The sequence below is a fragment of the Physeter macrocephalus genome, chromosome 15 (genome assembly GCF_002837175.3).
Source record: "Physeter macrocephalus isolate SW-GA chromosome 15, ASM283717v5, whole genome shotgun sequence".
Lineage (NCBI taxonomy): Eukaryota > Metazoa > Chordata > Mammalia > Artiodactyla > Physeteridae > Physeter > Physeter macrocephalus.
In genome coordinates this window covers 9,474,917-9,494,637 of record NC_041228.1, presented here as the reverse complement: position 1 = coordinate 9,494,637, position 19,721 = coordinate 9,474,917, and the positions used below count along the sequence as shown (strand labels likewise).

Genomic DNA, 19,721 nt, shown 5'->3' with positions numbered 1-19,721 from the left:
TCTTCTGTCCCCGTGCCAAGTCCAGATCCTCAGGTCCATCCTGGGCTCCTCCTCCTGTCTCATCCCCCGCACCTGGTCAGTCCTGGGAACTGTCAACCCTCCATCCTAAGTACCGAGCAAATTCGTCCTCTCTGGTTCACTCCACTGCCACTATCTTGTCCCTCTTATTTGTCGCCTGGAGTTTTGCAATTCCCTCCCAGATGGCCTTCCCAGGTCCAGACCTGATCCCCTCCTATCATCATCCAGTGAGACCCTTCTAAACACAAATCCAATCATGTCACTTCTTGGATTAAAATGCTTCAATGAAGTCTTCTCTGCCAGCCAGTCTCAAATCCTCCACAAGGCTTACAAACCCCTCACCTCCAAAACACCCAGTTTCCAGCCCTTCCCACTCCCCTCCTTCTCAATCCTCTCGCATAACCGGGAGAGTCCTTCAGGAGGTGGCTGAGGTGTCAGTGTCACCTCCTCCGGGAAGGCTGCCCTGATCCCTCCACCTCACCGCACTCCTACGCAGCCCATGCCACCCTTTCCCCATCCTTAGTGGGAGCACTATATTATAGTTGTTCAACTCATTTCTTTCCCCCAAGTAGACTGTAAGCTGTATGATGCCAGGGACTGCGACTGTGTGGCCCCCGTGTCCAGCACAGACAGGCACATAGTAAGTGCTCACAGGGTGTTTGTGGGGAATGTCAACGCCCTGTGCTCCCGGAGTCCAGAGGGAAGCGTGCACCAGATATGACCACATCCACATCCTCACTGGCAGGAGTGAATAGGGCAGTCAAGGAAGTTTCGGTAGACCTGGTAAGACCCTACAAACACTCACAGCTTACCACCCTGAGACGATCCTTTTTCCCAGGACCCTAGTTCACACATGGCTCTTGGGTTGTCAGGAAACCCTTTCTCCTGTGGCATTCCCTGGTACCCTGTCCTGATTTATTCATTGCCATAGCATTTACGAATCTACATGCATAGCATATACATATCTACATGCATACCATAGACATATCTACATATGTATCTACATACATAGCATATAAGTAGCTACATTTATAGCATATATATACATCTAGACATATGCATATATTTTAATTATTTCTTTGTCTCCTTCCACTAGATTATAAGGCTCAGAAGGGAAGGTTTTTTTTTTTCTTGTTGTTTTTGTTTTGTTTTGTCTTTGTCTTGTTTTCTGTATTTTTTGTTCAGTGACATAACCCCAGCATCTAGAACAGATCTGGCTCACAAGAGGCAAGGTTTCCCCAGCCCCATTGGGAAGAGGTACCTGGTCCTTCCTTCTCTCTCTCATTTAAAACTTTTTTAAAAAAATTGTAAAATGAACCATAAATACAGAAAACCACATAAGTATCACTTAATTAGTTATTTTAAAGTGTCTGCCTTAATAAAGGTCACTCAGTTCACGAAACAGAACTTTGCGGGGCATTCCGAAGGTCCATCCACGTCCCCTGTTCCAGTCATAATCCTCTCTCCCATCCCGTTAATCACTTTCCATTTCTTTATAGTTTTATCATCCATTTTAGACACTACAGTTTAGTCTTGCCCATTTTTTTGCTAAGTTTGATTTGTCTTCTAAGTCTTTAGAAAAAATCTACAGGTTCTCTCTTTATCTCCTTCCTTACAATTTATTTATTGAAGAGTATGTGCCCTTGACCTGTAGTCTTTCCCACTGCCTGGATTTTACTCTTTTTTCTTTTAATTTATTTTATTGAAGTATAGTTGATTTACAATGTTGCGTTAATTTCTGCTGTACAGCGAAGTGATTCAGATATATATATATATATATATATATACTTTTTCATATACTTTTCCATTTTGGTTTATCACAGGGTATTGAATATAGTTCCCTGTGCTATATAGTAGGACCTAGTTGTTTATCCTGGATTTTACTTTTGTATACTCATTCAATATCTTCTGCCCCTGTGATTCTTGCAAATTGGGAACTGGATTCCTGGTCACACAGGTTTGGCCCCTTTGATAAGACTACAGACTTGTGTTCTTCCATCAGGAGATACATTTGTCTTTCCTTTTTGTGCTGTTAACTCCTAGATCCATTAATTCATGGAGAGTTGGAAAATGGTGATATTTTCATTCTATAATTTCTTTAAATTGTATTAGCTTGAATAATTTTATGATGTTTCCACTCACCTGATCTTGCAGTTCATGCAGGAAAGACAGAAAAAAAAATTGTTTCTTTCCCCTGCGCCACCAGGGAAGCCCTCTTTCCCTTTTTTCACTAGTTTGCAATACAAAAGATCAGTTCCCCATCATCCACCAAGGGTTATCAACCCTTAAAAATGTCATTATAAGCTCATAATGTTTAAAATAGTTGCTGGTTTTTGATCGACTGTTTTAACAATGATACACACTGGGGCTAAAATTATTCCGTCTTTGGACAGTGGAAGCTTCTTCAATGCAGTTTCTGAGTCCTTTAGAGGTACTAAGAAGCATGATGGCTTCTTCGCATTCTAGTAGGATAAGAGGTTCCAGGCTTATCTTGCACATTTCCTGTCCCAGCCGCAGAATCAAACATATCTCCAAAATTAAAAAAACAAAAAACCCAACTGTGATATGTTACTTCCAGACCACAATCTGGCCCCTAGTCATGCTCACATATACTTATACTGCGTTGGAAATTCTTTCTAGGATTTCCCATATTTATATCTCCAATCCAGGATACCATCTTCCTTCTAGTTCTCATGTCTTCTTAAGCTCTTCTTGCTGTGAAAGTTTCTCAGACTTCCTTTGTTTTACTTTAGTTTTTATTTTTTAACATCTTTATTGGAGTATAATTGCTTTACAATGGTGTGTTAGTTTCTGCTGTATCGCAAAGTGAATCAGCTATACGTCTACATATATCCCCATATCTCCTCCCTCTTGCGTCTCCTCCCACCCTCCCTATCCCACCCTTCTAGGTGGTCACAAAGCACCGAGCTGATCCCCCTGTGCTGTGCGGCCGCTTCCCACTGGCTAGCTATTTTACGTTTGGTAGTGTCTATATGTCCCTGCCACTCTCTCACTTCGTCCCAGCTTACCCTTCCCCCTCCCCGTGTCCTCAAGTCCATTCTCTACGTCTGCGTCTTTATTCCTGTCCTGCCCCTAGGTTCTTCAGAACCATTTTTTTTTAGATTCCATATATATGTGTTAGCATACGGTATTTGTTTTTCTCTTTCTGACTTCCTTTGTTTTAAATGACCTTGACCGTTTTGAGGAGTACTGGTCAGATGTGTCGTAGAATGTCTTTCAGTTGGGATGTGTCTGGTGTTTCCTCGTGATTAGGTTATGGGTTTTGGGGAGGAAGGCCACAGAGCTCATGGCATTCTCATCACAGCGCATCAACATGACATCGCTGTTGACGTTAGCCCTTATCAGCCGGCTGAGGGAGTGTGTACCAGGTTTCTCCGTATACCCCGCCATCCTCGCTGTGGAAGTCACCCTCAGCGTATAGCCATGCTTGAGGAGAGGGGCTTAAGTTCCACCTCACTGAGCACAGAGTATCTACATAAATGACTTGGATCTTTCCCCATGGGAAGTTTGTCTGTTCTTCACCTTTTATTTATTCATTCAACCATTTATTTACATCAGTGAACCTATGGATATTTATTTTATATTTGGGGTTATAATCCAATACTATTTTCTTTATTTTCTTGCTCAAGTTGTTCCAGCTCTGGTTCTAGGGAGCTCTCCCTGTGTCCCTTTGACATACTTCCATGTGTGTGTATGTTTTAATATTTCCTTCTTTTCTGGCCCTAAATGATGTTCCAGGCTCCTCTTGCATATTTACTACCCCAGACTTAGAATCAGCCAGCTCTCCAAGGAGCCCTGGTTCCTTATATTGGATATGGATGTTAGAAATCAAGATCAGGGTTGTGTTCATTGCTTGATGTGGTGTTATTACTGAGGCATCACCACCCCTGGGTGTTCTCTGCTGACAGAGCAAGGACACACATATGTGTATTCTAATCTGTGTCGATAAACATATCTGTGTTTATACAGACAGCCTATGTCTAACTATATCTATAGTGAGCTAAACAAATTCATACTAATGTCTCCAACTCTAATCCTTTATCATATGGATCATTCTAGCGTTTTCTCCTTGCTTATCTGTAACCTTCTCCGTCAACAGTGAGAAACTTGACTCTCACAGTCTTCCATCCATTTACTTAACTGTTCAATTATAGTGCACATATACTGTGGTTCAGGTTGTTCACACATAGCTCCCTGAGAAACACCTTTATCAGCTAACGCACAGTGCTACTGCACAGTTCTTTCTGCGTTTAGTCCTCAAGAGTCCACGTATCTCCAAAGCTACTTAGGAACCACCTTTTCTCTCCACCCCCTTTGGTGAGGTTGTTTCATACTTTAATACAGTTATGTTCTTTTATCACAGTCTGATTTCATTATGGGTTTCCCTGAACTCGTAAACAATTTGAAAACATTTGTATACATTAAGGTTTTCATTCTTTGTGCTGTAAAGTTCTATATGGGATTTTACAAATGCATGGTATCATGTATACACCATTACAGTGTCATCCTGAATCGTTTCACCACCCTGAAAACATCTCCTGGGCTTCGTCTATGCAATAATACTCTTCCTCCTCACTCCCCAAATAATATCCTCCTTCCCTTTGCATGCTCTCTGATTTTAGTTGAGCATTTCATATGATTCCATTTTGTTTCCTTTCTTAGCATATCAATTTTATTTGTTTTAAAATTTTTCTAGTGTTTGCCCTAGAGTTTACAATACGCTTTTGAAATTAATCTAGGTCTACCTTCAAATTATACTGCAGCACTTCATGCGTAATGGGGTTACCTGAAAACAAAGCATCCCCAATTCCTCCCTCACATGCCTTATTGACGCTGCTGTCATTCATTTCACTCATCCATATGTATAACCACTAAATACATCGTTATTGTTATTTTAAACAGTTATCTTTTAGATCAGTTAAGAATACGAGGGCTTCCCTGGTGGCGCAGTGGTTGAGAGTCCGCCTGCCGATGCAGGGGACACGGGTTCGTGGCCCGGTCCGGGAAGATCCCACGTGCCGCGGAGCGGCTGGGCCCGTGAGCCGTGGCCGCTGAGCCTTCGCGTCCGGAGCCTGTGCTCCGCGACGGGAGAGGCCACGGCAGTGAGAGGCCCGCGTACCACAAAAAAAGAAAAGAATATGAAAAAAACATTTTATTTAACTTCATTATTCCTTCTCTGATGCTCTTGCTTCCTCTGCGTAGAGCAAGTTTCTGACCTACATCATTTTCCTTCTGTTTGAAGAACTATTTTTTTTAAACCATTTCTTGGAAGGAAGGTCATCCGGAAATGCCATTTTTATTTGTCTGATAAAGTCTTCATTTCTCTTTTGCTTTTGAAGGATACAGACTTCTAGGTTGGTGGCTCCAGCTCCGTTCTCTTCTTGCTTGCACAGTTTCTGATGAGAAGCACCGTGTAATTCTTCCTGTTCCTCTATAGGTAAGTAGTAACCCCCTCCCCACACGGCCCTACACTGTGTCTTCCGTTAAGACTTTGTCTTTGGTTTTCTGCAATTTGAATATGACATACTTAAGTGTGTTATTTATTTGTTTGGTTACTTATTTATTGTGTTTATCCTGCGTAGTGTTCCCTGAGGTTCCTGGTTCTGTGGTTTGCTGTCTGTCATTAATTTTAGAAAATCTTCAGCCATTATTACTTCAAAGATGTTTTCTGCTCAGCTCTCCTTTTATCTCCTTCTGGTATTCCAATTATGCATAAGTTACACCTTTTGGAATTGTCCCAGCGTTCTTGAATGCTTTGATCTTTACTTTCTAAAATTTCATTTGTCTCTTTGCATTTCAATCTGGGAAGTTTCTATTGACCTATATGCAAGCTCACTGATTCTTTCCTTGGCCTTGTTGAATCTACTGATGTGCCCATCAAAGGCATTCGTTATTTCTATTATGGTGTTTTTGAGTTCTGACATTTCTTTTTGACTTTTTCTTAGCGTTTCTAACCATTGGGTTGGAATATATTGCCCATCTTTTCTTGCATGGTGTCTGCTTTTCCCGTTGGAACACTTGATATGGTAATAATAGTTACTTCAAATTCTCTTTCTGATAATTTCAACAGCTGTGTCATAACTTGAGTCTAGTTCTGATGATTGCTTTGTCTCTTCTTCCCTTTTGACACGACTTGTAATTTTCTGTTGAAAACTGGTTATATTGTATCAGGTAATAGAAACTGAGGTGAATACACCTTTACTGTGAGGATTTATAAATATGTTAATCTGGCTAGAGGTTGGGCTATGCTTGGTGTTTGCAGTACCTGTATGTACCAGTGACTCCAGATTCTTCTTGTTTCCTTGTGTTTGAACCAAACTCCCCCAAATACTGAGAAAGAATCTGGGTCTTGCAATTCTTTCAGCCACAGCCCACAAATAATATACTGGATTGCTGGTGTGGGGAGCAGGTGTGGGGCATGGGGCTTCGTCAATCCTTTAAATCTCCTTTTCGACTTTAAAATACTCTTCCTTTCCACCTTCTATTTCTCTTAAGGCATTATGTGCTATGTTTATGTGCCCTATGTTCCCTCGTATTAAGTCTTCATTTCTGAAATGTATCTTTCTTTTATTTTTATTTCCTTTTTGAACACTCTTCCCAAATCGCTAAGTTTTTTCTAATTCTGATTTAGGCTGTCATTTGATGTCTTAAATCACATTAAGGGTTTCAGTTCTTTTTGAAATAGTAGGTTAATGTTTTGTTATATGTTGTAGGCATGTCTTTTTGGAGTGCTTTCATTGCCTATCAGGATATTAATCTACTTTTAATTCTTGTTTTTCTTATAATAGCTTATTATGGGATTGTCATCAATACATTTTGTTGCTAATTTTTGTGTAAAATTAACTTGGCTGAACATTTATAAAGAGGTGTTGTTCAGGATAGTTTATTTTTTAACTCCACAGAGACTTCTTTAGTTGTTTTCACATAGTATTCAAAACATGATGGCTAGATTCCCTTTCCACTTTTACTTGGACCCTCCCTTCTTCATTATAACCCTATTGTGAGTAATTTTGATCCTATTCATACAATTCCTTCCAGGGCCCTATCCTGGGAGGGAGATTTGACTGGTCAGTTTTGGGAGTTCATAGTGTCTGACAATTCTAGCTCTTTGGACCTTAACTGCAGACCTTTGCGCTCACCTGACGTTGGATTGGGCAAACCCCCTCCCACTTTCAATTGCTTTTGCAATTTGGCCCATGGCACTTCCCAGCGAATATCTGTTGGCGATACTGGGGCTCTTTTCTTCCCAGATATGACAGATGCCTACTTGTTTCTTTCCAATTCCTCCCACACAGATGTTGATATCACACCCAGTCTTGGGGCTCTTGGGAGATTGTCATTCCCATTTTTAAATTTATGGGTTTACCACATCACCTATTTTTGTTGTAAATATGGTCCTTGAGGTTTTTGGTTTTATGCAGTTGTTCAGATATGTGAGAATTCTGGGAAATTCAGAAATGTACTACCTCTACCACCATCTTCCCTGAATCCCTTTTCTCCTTACCTCCCTGCCAATCTGGAAAAGGTCAAGCATTGCCATTCCCTGACTGTCAGTTAACCTGAACATCTTTCCTTCAGAGAATAATGTTACAACCTTCCTCAAAAACCTTCAGGGTCTCCTTCCTGCTCCCAGATTCAATTCTAAATTCCTTACCAGAGCATGTGGACGTTGCACTCCTGCTGGTTATATCCCTTTTCAGCCATGGCACCCACCACACCCTTGCACGAATGCTTGACCCTTGAGTCGTCCATTTACTCACCGTGCTACAGACATGAGGTCGTTCACATCTCTGTGCTTTTGCCTGCACTCTTTCCTAAGCTGGGAACACTCTTTCCCTCTTTCCCCCTCATCCTACTCAGCTCAAAGCAGCACCCCTTCTGCCAACTTTCTTTAAACCACCTAGGCAGAATCAATCACTGATTCTGGCACAAAGCAGTTAAGTAATTAAAAGCACAGACTGTCTCTGTGTTCCAATTCCAGCTCAGTCATTGTATAGATGGGGATTAGAATGCTGCCTTACTTATTGGTTATTTTTGAGGCTTTATTGAGACAATCTGTGCAAAGGATTTCGCACTTTCCTGGCACATAACAAATGCTCAGTAACTGGAAGCCATTATTAACGTCTCTCTCTCTCCCACTAAATTATATCGTAGAAGATGCAGACTTCCTCTTGCAAAATTATACCATCCTCAAGGGCTAGCAAGTTGCTTTGCCTGTATTAGACATTTAACTAATATTTGTTGATGTTATTTTTAACCACACGAAAGGGGGAAATTCCTGGTTAGTTTAGGGAGAAGGGAATTTGTCTGAGAAAAGAGGCAAGGGTTACCTTACAGTGCAGGAGAGAGGAAAAAACATGGTCATTGGACTAATCCAGAACTAGATTTAAATGCTGGCTCTGGCACCTATAACCTGTATAATAAAAGTCTGTGTCTAACAGAGTCTTAAGAGTCCCGGCTGTGGAGCTAGACTTCCTGGGTTTGAATCCAGGCTGTAACAGTTTTCAGCTGTGAGACCTCGGGCAACTTATTTCATTACTCTGGGCCTCAGTTCTCTCCTCTTTCAAGTGGGGATAATGACAGTACCTACCTCACAGGGTTGCCATGAGAATTAGGTGTGTCACTGTATATAAAGAATTTGGATCAGGGACTGGCCCCATATATTTGTTTGTAGTATTATTAGAGTGCCAATTTTGCTGACCCTGGAAGCTATGATCCTGTATCTATGAACAACAAAGAGGTAATTAACAAAGGGACAAGTTAATGGTGATGGAGGCACTTATCCTTACTTTCTGCATCATGGGTGCAATGTCAAATAAAAGGGAGGCCTATGTTGATTTTGGTTGTTGTTTTTATTAAGATTGGGAAAAAGCTCTTGCCTTGGTAGAGTAATGAGATTATTATGCAGCGTAAGACAACCAGAACAGACTCTGATACTGTCAAATATCTTGCTATGAATCCTGGATCCCGTTATTGTAAATTCTGATCCCTTGAAAAGGTCAGCGGCTAGCTCCAGGTGAGGGCCCATCAGCTCACAAAGACATTTCATCTGATAACTTAGTCCCTTCATATTTACCTTGAAGAAGGAAGCAAACTTTGTATTGCCGTGATAAACAGAAGAACGATAAACGCACAGACCAAGTTTGATTTGAATACTTCATCCCTCATTTGAGAATACTGTAATTAAAAAAAAAAAGGAGAATGAATTACTTTGCAGCAGAGTTGGGCACTTGGAAGAGTTAAGTTTTACTAGTGTTTGGAGTTGGGGATAAACATCAAGAAGAGACAAGGCATTTAAATGTATATATTTTTTAAATTAAGAGGCATCCGTATCTTAATAAAACCTTCACGGAGCATTATCTCCAACCCTCCCACCAACCTTCCAGTGAGAGCCCAGGGGTGAATACGACTCCCTTCAGAGTAAAAAGGGGAACGAGAGAGGGACTTGCATAAACTTATAAACCAGTTCTCCTCCTCCCTCCCAACTAACACCATTTTAACGAAACGGAAGAGCACACATCCATATGCACAGCAAATCAAATTCACATTGACATTCTTCGCGAGTAAACGTTAAGTCATTTAAGGATCTTGCTCTTGTGGACACAGGGAAATTTTTGACCAGAGAGTCTGCCTCTCTTTTCATAAAAACTACTGAAAAAATAAATTCATGGACTCTTAGAATAGAAAACAGCCAAAGAAATCTCCAGCAAGGGCAGCTGTTTCATTTTGCACAAGAGAAACCAAAAGTGATCGACCAATATGCTTGAATGACCTTCTGTTTCTGCTCGAGGTGGCCCCGGGGAATGGTGCTAACTTGATTTTGATTATCCAGAGTACTCAGTAATTTCGTTGTCCAGCCTTAAAAGCTTCTGGAAGGTCAGCACTGAATGTGTATATACTTGCCTTAGTCCTGCCTAGTTTCCTGAACCATCTTCCAGTCACTGAGGAATAATTCAATTCCTTCAGAAGAAGAAAGGATTTTTAAAGCTGAAAAAGATCTTAAAATTAACCTAAACCAAGTCCTTCTTTTTACTTTAATGCCAGAGAGGTCTAGTAACTTGCCATAGATCACACAGCACAGAGCATTTTTGGGGGTGAGAACAGAAAGTTAAGCACGGCTTTGGAACTATATGATCCCTGATTTGAATTTCACGGTTATTTTATAAAGGAAGCCAGTAAACAGAGCCATTCCAACATCTCAGGGTCTATGTCCCTAATACCAAGAGAAGGCTTTGGTCAGGTCAGTGAAACAAAATTAGTCCAGCTTGTTGATATGGGAGTCAGTCAACGGTTACATGATTTTTATTCTCTTGCCTACTTCTTGGTGTGGCCTGGGCTTTAGACTGAACTCACTGATCAATGTCATGGCTGTGATTTGGACAGTGGCAATGACAGGTAGCTGGTGAGATCCATGGGGGAAGCCCAATGCTGCTCAGAAACTGCACATTCATTGCTGTCATAGGGCAATGCTTTTTCTGCTCCCTGGTGTTGAGGCCTCTGCCTGTTTGCTGACAACCTGCTCCACATCTAGAGGGGACCGTGCCCCTGAAAAATCACTGTAGCCATCTTCACTCCTGATAAAGCTACAGAAAATCCATGTTACTGATAGTTTTCAAGAGCACTACCTAAGAACAGGGCACCATCAGAGAGACCCACACATACCAGCTTGAAGATAAATGAAGGAGCCACAAAGCAGTTAATTCAAAGAACGATAAATGTCCGGATTCCTTCTAACAACCGATTGCACAAGATCTAATTATTCTTTGCTGGCTGTCTGCTTTCAAACCAGCTTGGTTATAAAGATTTAATAATGAGATTTTAAGAACAACAATAATAATTTTTCATGTACCTAATCTCTCTCTTGCTCCTTTTCATCATCTTCACCTTTATCATCCTCCTCATCAACTCCTCATCACTGCCATCATCACAGCATCTTGGAGTCATGATGCACCATTACCTGTCCTTTCCCTGACATCCCTGAGGCCTACTCAAATGCCTGCTGATTATCATCAGATGACCTTTCTGCTTTGTTGGTGGCAGTGGGGTTCTCTTCTCCGAGCTGGGGCAGGGCATCCTAGGGTTTCAAACACCCTCAACTTGAATACTCCTAGCGCCTAAGAGCTCATTCCTTTGCAAAAGGATTCCTTTCCATTTGGGGCTCATTCTCACTGTGGGAAGGTTTTTTTCCTATCGATCCCAAGCCTGAGTCCTGACTCCTTTCCTGAATGTTTTAACTGATGACTTAGAAAAAATGTCACATAATCATCATTTGTCCAGACTAAAGTTGCATCTGGTTTCATGTTGTTCATTTCCTTCAGAAGTCAAGCTGGTTGGTGACAAAGTATCTGCTGTACCTCCAGATCTTCCACTCTGTCAGTGTTTCACTGTGAGCAAAAGCCAATTCCTTTTAACCTCACTTTTCTATTCTATCAAATGGGGGAATGAATACATTCATAGGTTTTGCAGTGCTCTTCCATTTTACTGTACTTTATTATGCTAGAATTTAATAAATAAATTCTATTATTTTCAGGTTTGAACTCCAGTGCCTAGCACAGTCACAGAAAGGAGTATTTGTGAAGATGAAACCAATCAAATATAAAATACTGGGTTTCATAATGGAGTGTACTTTGGAAATGTAAGGAGGCAGAACTATGGAAAGAACGTTCCTAACTGGCTCAGGATGAGACTGAGTGATGATTCATTTCACTTCCTCTTGACTTGTGAAGATCTGATCACTCTGGCTCACAGCTATATTAAGTTACACGTATTCTCCTTCCTGCCACAGGCAGACTCTTTATCTGGTCTCTGTTCTGTCCTCACTTGGTGCCACATACGCTTTTCTACCTTAGAGGTGAGCATGGACTCCCAACCACTGCGCCACCAGGGAAGCCCCAACTTGTTACCTCTTTGAAGCCTGCTTTTCAACCACAGTGTTGCGTTCTAGAATGCCGTCTTCTGTCTCTCTGTACAAAATTATACCTTGTACTCAGTAGGGTCCCCCAAAGTGTTGCTGACTGATTGGTCCATCAAGTTAGAAAAGCTTCTTCAAAGAGGAATTATAATCTCGTATGCAGTCTTTTGTTTTAGGAAAAGACTTTGCCCTTATTCCTTCCCTTTCTTTCTAAACGATCCTCCATCAGTGGGTGGAATTCTCCCTTCTCCAGGGACCTTTAGGAAAGCTGTCCTTGGAAATGACCACTGGGCCCTTCCTTATAACTCATTGAGTCCTTGGTCTGTAAGAGGACTTGGCAACTGTATACGTTACAAATGAGGAACTTGAGAATCAGGTAGGGGAAAGAGCTGGTCAAACTCAATTAAGTGGTTGGTGGCAAAGTTCAGACAATAAGCCACAGCTCCTGGCTCCTAGATCAGTGTCTTTGGGCAGGAACTGCCTGAAGACAGTAACTGAGCCAACTATAAATGGGATTAATACCAATTAAAAAGACCGTGCCGGGCTTCCCTGGTGGCGCAGTGGTTGAGAGTCCGCCTGCCGATGCAGGGGACACGGGTTCGTGCCCCGGTCCGGGAAGATCCCACGTGCCGCGGAGCGGCTGGGCCCGTGAGCCGTGGCCGCTGAGCCTGCGCGTCCGGAGCCTGTGCTCCGCAGCGGGAGAGGCCACAACAGTGAGAGGCCCGCGTACCGCAAAAAAAAAAAAACAAAACAAAAAAACCCGTGCCACTTGGAACAAATTACAAATGCTTCCTTTGAGAGCTTAGATTCGAATTTTGATTATAGTCAGCCCTCTGTATCCAGGGGTTCCACATCAGATTCAACCAACCACAAATCAAAAATATTCGTGAAAAAAAACTCCAGAAAGTTCCCCAAATCAAAACTTGAACTTGCCACTCACCGGCAACTATTTGCATAGTACTTACGCTGCATTTGCAACTATTAACATAGCATTTATATTGTACTAGGTGTTACAAGTAAATTAGAGATTATTTGAAGTATATGAGAGGATGTGTGTAGATTATATGCAAATACTATGTCATTGTATGTAAGGGATTTGAATGTCTGTGGATTTTGGTATCTACGAGGTGGGGGGGTCCTGGAATCAAGGCCCTGCTGATACAGAGGAACAACTGTATTATTACTTTTCAATCTGTAAGGCTTTGGTTGATTCAGGAAATGGTCAAAATCTAGTGTAACAAATTGAGTAATAATGAGTAATATCTAGTGCAAGATAAGCAATATACTACATGCTTTATGTGGATGATCTCATTTAATTATCATAACAGCACTTTAAAGAAGATCCCATTTATCATACCGCCATTTTGCAGATAATGAATTTGAAGATTCGAATAACTGAGTAACTCAAGTAGGACCTCACAGGTTGTAAGGAGGGAATCCAGAGGGTGCAAGGTCTCATTGGCTGCACTAACCGCTGCAACTTTGCTATTTTCAAGGTAAAATCATCTTCGCAAGGTGCATGATCATGTGTCTTGTTATATTTCCGTGATGTGGTTTACAATACAAAGAAAGAAAATGGGTTAAAAATTTGAGTCTATGTAAATCTTCATTAGAATGAAGGTGAAACATGATCTGGGCAAAGAATGGACCTCATAAACAGCCCATGAATTAGTCTAATAAATTGGCACTGCTGAATTTTCATGATTAATGAATGGCTCCTCAGCACAAAGCAATGCAATGTAAAGAACGCTTTTCTTAAGGCCTAGAGGAGTGAACAAGTAACGGGGAAGAAAATAAAAGATACATTGGATTTTATTAAATGCAACAGAATAAGAGGGACCACCGTCTTCAAATAATTAAAAAATTGTTTTTAAAATGAATATTCCTACTTGATTTGATCGGGTTGAGACTTGGGTTCCCTTCTAAGGAAGTGGAGCAGGAAGAACTTGTGTTCCATTTTGTTCAAGTCTGTGGATGTCGGCCCTGCATGCTCTTGAAAGGCATATTCATAAATGAACTCAGAGCCAGGAGGATCTGTGGGTTCCTAGATCCGTCAAAAGGAAGCCTGGAACCCCAAGTGTGATCACACGAGGTAAAGCCCATTCTAGATTGTTCATCCACAGAGGTGTGACCAGGGAAGCTAGCTTGAGGTGATGAACAGAGCTTCTAATTTGCTACGTTTCTTTGCCTGAGACATGCCCAGAAAATCTTCCTAGGTGTGTTGGAGGGAAATCACCCCGCTCTGCTAGATCCTCCTCTTCCACTATGAGCTAAAAGGTACTGACTAAATTCTTACATCCCTACCAGATGGAGAGGATGCTTCTAACCATAGCAATAATCTAGTTAATTGTCCAAACTACAGTGATTCTGGTCTTTGTTTCAAGTGTGTATGTGGATTGAAAAATTTTATAGGTGGAACGGATTTTATTTGTCCCCTTGGTCCAGCTCTTAGTAATGCTGATCTCACTCAGTAAAACCTCTCAGAAATGAGCCATTAACTCCTGCCTGAGTGTGATGGGGGAAATCAGCCCCTCACTGGACAGCCCATTCCACCTTTGGATAAATCTAATTTGAAAAATGATAATTTTCTAGCATACCTCTCATTAATATAAATTAATATGTTTGTTAAAGAAGAATCTCAACTGGGGCAATCTGCTCATTTTGCATGAGTGAATGAACGAATGTAACGTCTGTTCTGTTGAATTCATGCGTTATGGAGGATGGCACTGGCCAGAGCTCCCTTAAATTAGACCATTTGGGTGAAAAGCAATTGCAATAAAAAAGCTAGGAACTAATTTTCAATAATTTCATATTTTGAAATAGAATATATTCCCTATCCTGGTGTCTAGCGTCTAACCAAATCACTTTCAAGAACAATTCTACGAGTGACAGGTGTATCTGAGGAATGTCTCACTGGTATACGTCTTCCCAGGTAACTTGACCTTTGAACAAAGTAGATTTCCTCATATTTAGTAAACTCACAAGGTCATGCTAGCCTGTATTTAAGATGGACAGCTTCAGAAGAATGAGGCTGGAAGGATGCCATCCCAGAGATGACAGAAGACTCATGATAATATGTTGCATAAATATTTTTGATAATGACAATATATGGTCTTCCTTGGTAGGGGGATGGATTGTCATAGGAGAATTCCCAAGCAGAACTTCATAAAGTTTCCAACCCACCATTCTCCCAGCTCACCCTCCTCCAAATCTCCCATTCTTGGGAGAAAAGACTCTTCCTTTCTTGACTGGCCCAGTCCCCCAACAGTGAGAGTGATAACTGTTCCTTTATTCCTTGCCTAGAAGCCCCTGGTTATAGGTGATGGTGATAGCCACACGTGAGACACCAGGATTACTTTAAGGACTGAGCTGAGGACCTTTAGGTTGAAATCATCATAATTCTATCATTCTACACTACATTATTGTAGGTGAAATTGGTACTCCTGACTCTGAAAATGCTGGCTTTGTGGGACTGGAGCTAGCTAATTGGTCTGATAAAAAGATACAAGTGAAATGGTCCTTAATATCATTTGACTACCTAGAGGGTGTAGAAATAGCAGGAATTTTACAAGGTTAATATCAAGAAAGTAAAGGAGTCTCACTTAGCTACTGTTTGAATAGGGATGGATTTTCCCCCCTAAGTCTCTTTGAAATTTGTCTTTCTTACCTGAAGGAGGTGGCCTAACTATTCTTATTACTCTGAGCCTTATTAGAGAAGTAAAACTCAAGAGTAACCTGAGCCTACAACAGAATAATTCCTTCAAAAGAATTTTAAAAAATAAGATCATGAAAATGATCAGGAAGAGTCTAACTCAGATAAATGAGAGAGAACACCAACGACCACTTGGTTCAACGTTCCACGTTCCTCTCCTCTGCACCTAAATAAGAAATGGTGTATTTCAACAAATTCTGAACGTCTCCAAAAATAGACAAAAGCATTCTTCTCATTACCTAACTCCAGAATCCAACATCTTAATCCATCAGATTAGTCATTCATTTGCCTAGCCTTCTTTGCTTTGCCGAAATTCCTCCCTAATTATTTTAGTCTACTCACTGTAACTCCAATAGGAGTTCATGGGAAGAAGAAACATTTCAAAGTCTGTGATACATTTTTCCTGAAATCTCTTAAGCCTCCACTTAGCTTTGATTTTCTTTATTAAAGATAGAGAAAACTGAGTGAAATTCTGAGCAGCGATAAGAACCACTTGTACTCAGCCAAAGGATTATCTAAAGGTTTCCTTGTGTGACAAATCCTTGTTTTTATGTGGTTACTGATGGAACAAAAGTAATATTAAATGAATGTTTTGAAAATTTTCAGCACCGAACTTGGTTCATAGCAAGCACTATCAATGGCCTATAGGTGTGTACTTGCTTAGGTCACACCTTTATGTACTTATATAAATCTATATTTATGAAAGTCACGAGCCTTGGTACCCTGGGATACAAACACGTTAACACTGCTCTCCCCCGCACCCTTTTTAATGAAGTAGTTTCTCTAAAGAAGCTCTAGAAGCGTAAGATTTATTTTAAGTGAGGGTGTAGCCTCACCCAGAATCGGATTGGCACAGAATTCATCAGGAGGAAAGGGAAAACAATAACTATTGCATTTATTCAAACATCTATTATATGAGTATTATGTCATCTAATTTTCAGAACAATCCAATGAGGGGCAGGTAGTATGATCCTTGTCATCTCACTGAGATCAAACACCTTGTCCTGCATCACCCAGCCAGTATCTAGCAGGAACTGGGTTCAAGTCATGTCTATTCAGTAATCAAGTATATATGTTCTCTCCTCTGTCTTTTAGCAAAGACCAAACACTTGTGAAATAAATGAAGCTTTTTCATGTGTGCTGGGGTGTCCATCTGAGTGATGGAAAGCTACCAACTTGTCAGTATCCAATAATGATCGGTAAATTAATCCATTGCACCCACATGTATTTCCAAAGTGGGATTTGAACCAAGGTCTCTTTGACCCCCCGAGCCTGACCTCCTGGGAGCATTGGGCGGCTTATGGAGACATTCCTTCAAGGCCTGTCTGAGGCCATGTTGGCTTTGAGTATGGACTCGGAGACTTCTGATGTGACCCGGTCTCTGAAGGCATGAAGCACGTGACTAGCCCAAGTCCTAATGTGCCGCCAAGGACAGAGAAAGGTGGCTGACAACGCAGGACAACGGAATCCCAGAAGGGTTTTCTCAAAATGTAGGTCCCCTTGCAAAATCAGAATCTTGCGGTCAGAGAGATGGGCACGTACCTGCATTTTAAACAAGAGCCCCAGGTGATCCTCAAGTTTGAAAACTATTATCCCAGGACAAAGAGGCTTTTTATTGCTAAATTTTTAATATTGACAAAGGAGGCCTTGATTTCTCAAAGAAAAAAAATTCAGAATTTAACAGAAAGATATCAGCATTGAAAGAAGGAAGGAAATCTAATCATCATTGATATGGTTTGATCTTAACACTTATCCCACTAGAATACCCACATCAAAACATAAATTTTCAATCAATTTTGAAGCATTTATTAAACATCTTAATCTTCGGTCAAGATGAGGAAGTTGCCTCATTCTGAGATGGTCACGCTGTGTTTGTAACACTAAGCTGAGTGAGGTCACTCCAAATAAGTGTTTTTATGTTATTAAGCTCTCTTAAGGCACTGAAAGTTTTGGGTTGGTTTCTCTGGCCTGGAAACATTAATAAATAATTATAATGAATTGCCTTCCCCATACTAAGCTTCATTCAGAGTCTTGTCCTAGAAGAGAAATACGGGCCAGAGGCTGAGAAATATCACCTTCTTGTTAAGTGTTCTGGGGTTAAGTTCTTCACTATATAAAGAATACACACAAATCAATAAGACAGAGGTGAGCAGCACAATACAAGATGACAATTAAGACAAAAGTTTAAGTCACACAATTAAGATAAATGGACAGATTGCCCAATTAAGACAAGTGTGCAAATCACAAAAGAAGAAATATAAAGACCAAAACATAAAAAACATACAGAAAGACATTCAACCTCAATAATAATATTTTTTTTAATGGCAGGGAGATGCTGCTTGTATCTTATCAAGTTGGTAAGTTTGTTTGTTTGTTTTTGCGGTACGCGGGCCTCTCACCGTTGTGGCCTCTCGCGTTGCGGAGCACAGGCTCCGGACGCGCAGGCTCAGCGGCCGTGGCTCACGGGCCCAGCCGCTCCGCGGCACGTGGGATCTTCCCGGACCGGGGCACGAACCCGCGTCCCCTGCATCGGCAGGCGGACTCTCAACCACTGCGCCACCAGGGAAGCCCAAGTTGGCAAGTTTTACAAAGTATAGGCATAATTTTTGAGCAGATTTCAGAAGGCACATCAAGTATCTTAAAATGTGCATTCTCATACCCATTCTTACGATTTTATCCTAAGAAAATAATTAAACATGGATGTATGATTTAACTGTGACAATGGTCATTGCAACGCAATTTATAATTTATAATAGCGAAAAGCTGAGAGAGAAAAAAAGCCCAAAATGGTTAAAACATGCACTGGATTAGTATGCAGTTACAAAAATTATTTTGTAACTAAACATTTAATAATGTGGGGAAAAGCTGAAGCAAAAATGCTTAACACTATGTTACAAGGCACGATGTACAAAATGGTCCTGTTTTAATAGAAAAATTGCATAGATAAGTATAAAGAATCATACTCATGAAAGACTAGCATGACAGGTGCCAAAATGTTAACAATGGTTATCCAGGGTTGTAAGATTACAGGAGATGTCATTTTCTTCTTGCCTTATATGCTTGGTATAAACTTTTGCTAGTGAAAATGAATTAATTTTTTTTAGGAAGAAAAAGAATCGTATATAATAAAAGAAAAAATTCCAACATGATTGATAGTATTTGACAAACATGTCATGTTTCCTACATCTCTTTACCATAGTTCTAATTTTTGTTTGCCCCTGAGTTCTGTCTGCTCCCTTAGGAAACTTTAGCTGGAAACTAAAGAAGGGCAGGGGATTCTTCTGTGAAATCTGGGAGGAATTGGAGGGGACCTTTGAGGACGGGATTAGGGCCCCTCCCCCATCCTGGGGTCTTCCCAGAGACCTCATGTGGTTGCAGGGAAGTGAAGATGTTGAGAACCACTGATTCTAACCTGGCCAAGGTCTCAGCCTTGGGTCACATGACTTGTCACCAACGTGATTTTTGAGTGAACAGAGGTGCTATTTATAATTACACTGAGAAAATGGATGTAAACCAGGCAAACTAGCACATGTGTTCATCATGACCCTAGGGAATTCGCAACCTCATAGCACTGACTGCTGAAAGCTATTAGGAGCTGTCCAACTATCTCACTTCACAGATGAGGAAACCCTGGAACACAGAAGGAAAATGTGCTGCTCAAACTTGGCTAAGACAAATGAGTCATGAGCACACTTTCCTGAAGCTTAACTCTAAGGATTCCTCTGTGTGTACGTGTGTGAACCACCATGAAATGACACGGCAGGGAGTGACAGAACCTGACAGTCGTCTCTCCTGAAACTCCACTGCCATGAGACAGATCACAATGTCCACTGCAGCTCTATTTACAATCGCCAGGACATGGAAGCAACCTAAGTGTCCATCGACAGGTGAATGGATAAAGAAGATGTGGCACATATATACAATGGAATCTTACTCAGCCATAAAAGGAAACGAAATTGAGTTATTTGTAGTGAGGTGGATGGACCTAGAGTCTGTCATACAGAGTGAAGTAAGTCAGAGAGAGAAAAACAAATACCGTATGCTAACACATATATATGG

The 19,721-nt window shown here is 41.0% G+C and overlaps 1 protein-coding gene across 1 annotated transcript in view; it reads right to left on the bottom strand.

Moving 5' to 3' along the window:
• ADCY8 (adenylate cyclase 8) overlaps positions 1–19,721 on the bottom strand; it is a 223,685-nt gene that overhangs the window by 73,654 nt on the left and 130,310 nt on the right. Inside the window, exon 9 of the mRNA XM_007101973.2 lies at positions 9,116–9,216. Within this exon, the coding sequence (XP_007102035.2) occupies positions 9,116–9,216 (101 nt within the window). The remainder of the gene's footprint in view (positions 1–9,115; positions 9,217–19,721) is intronic.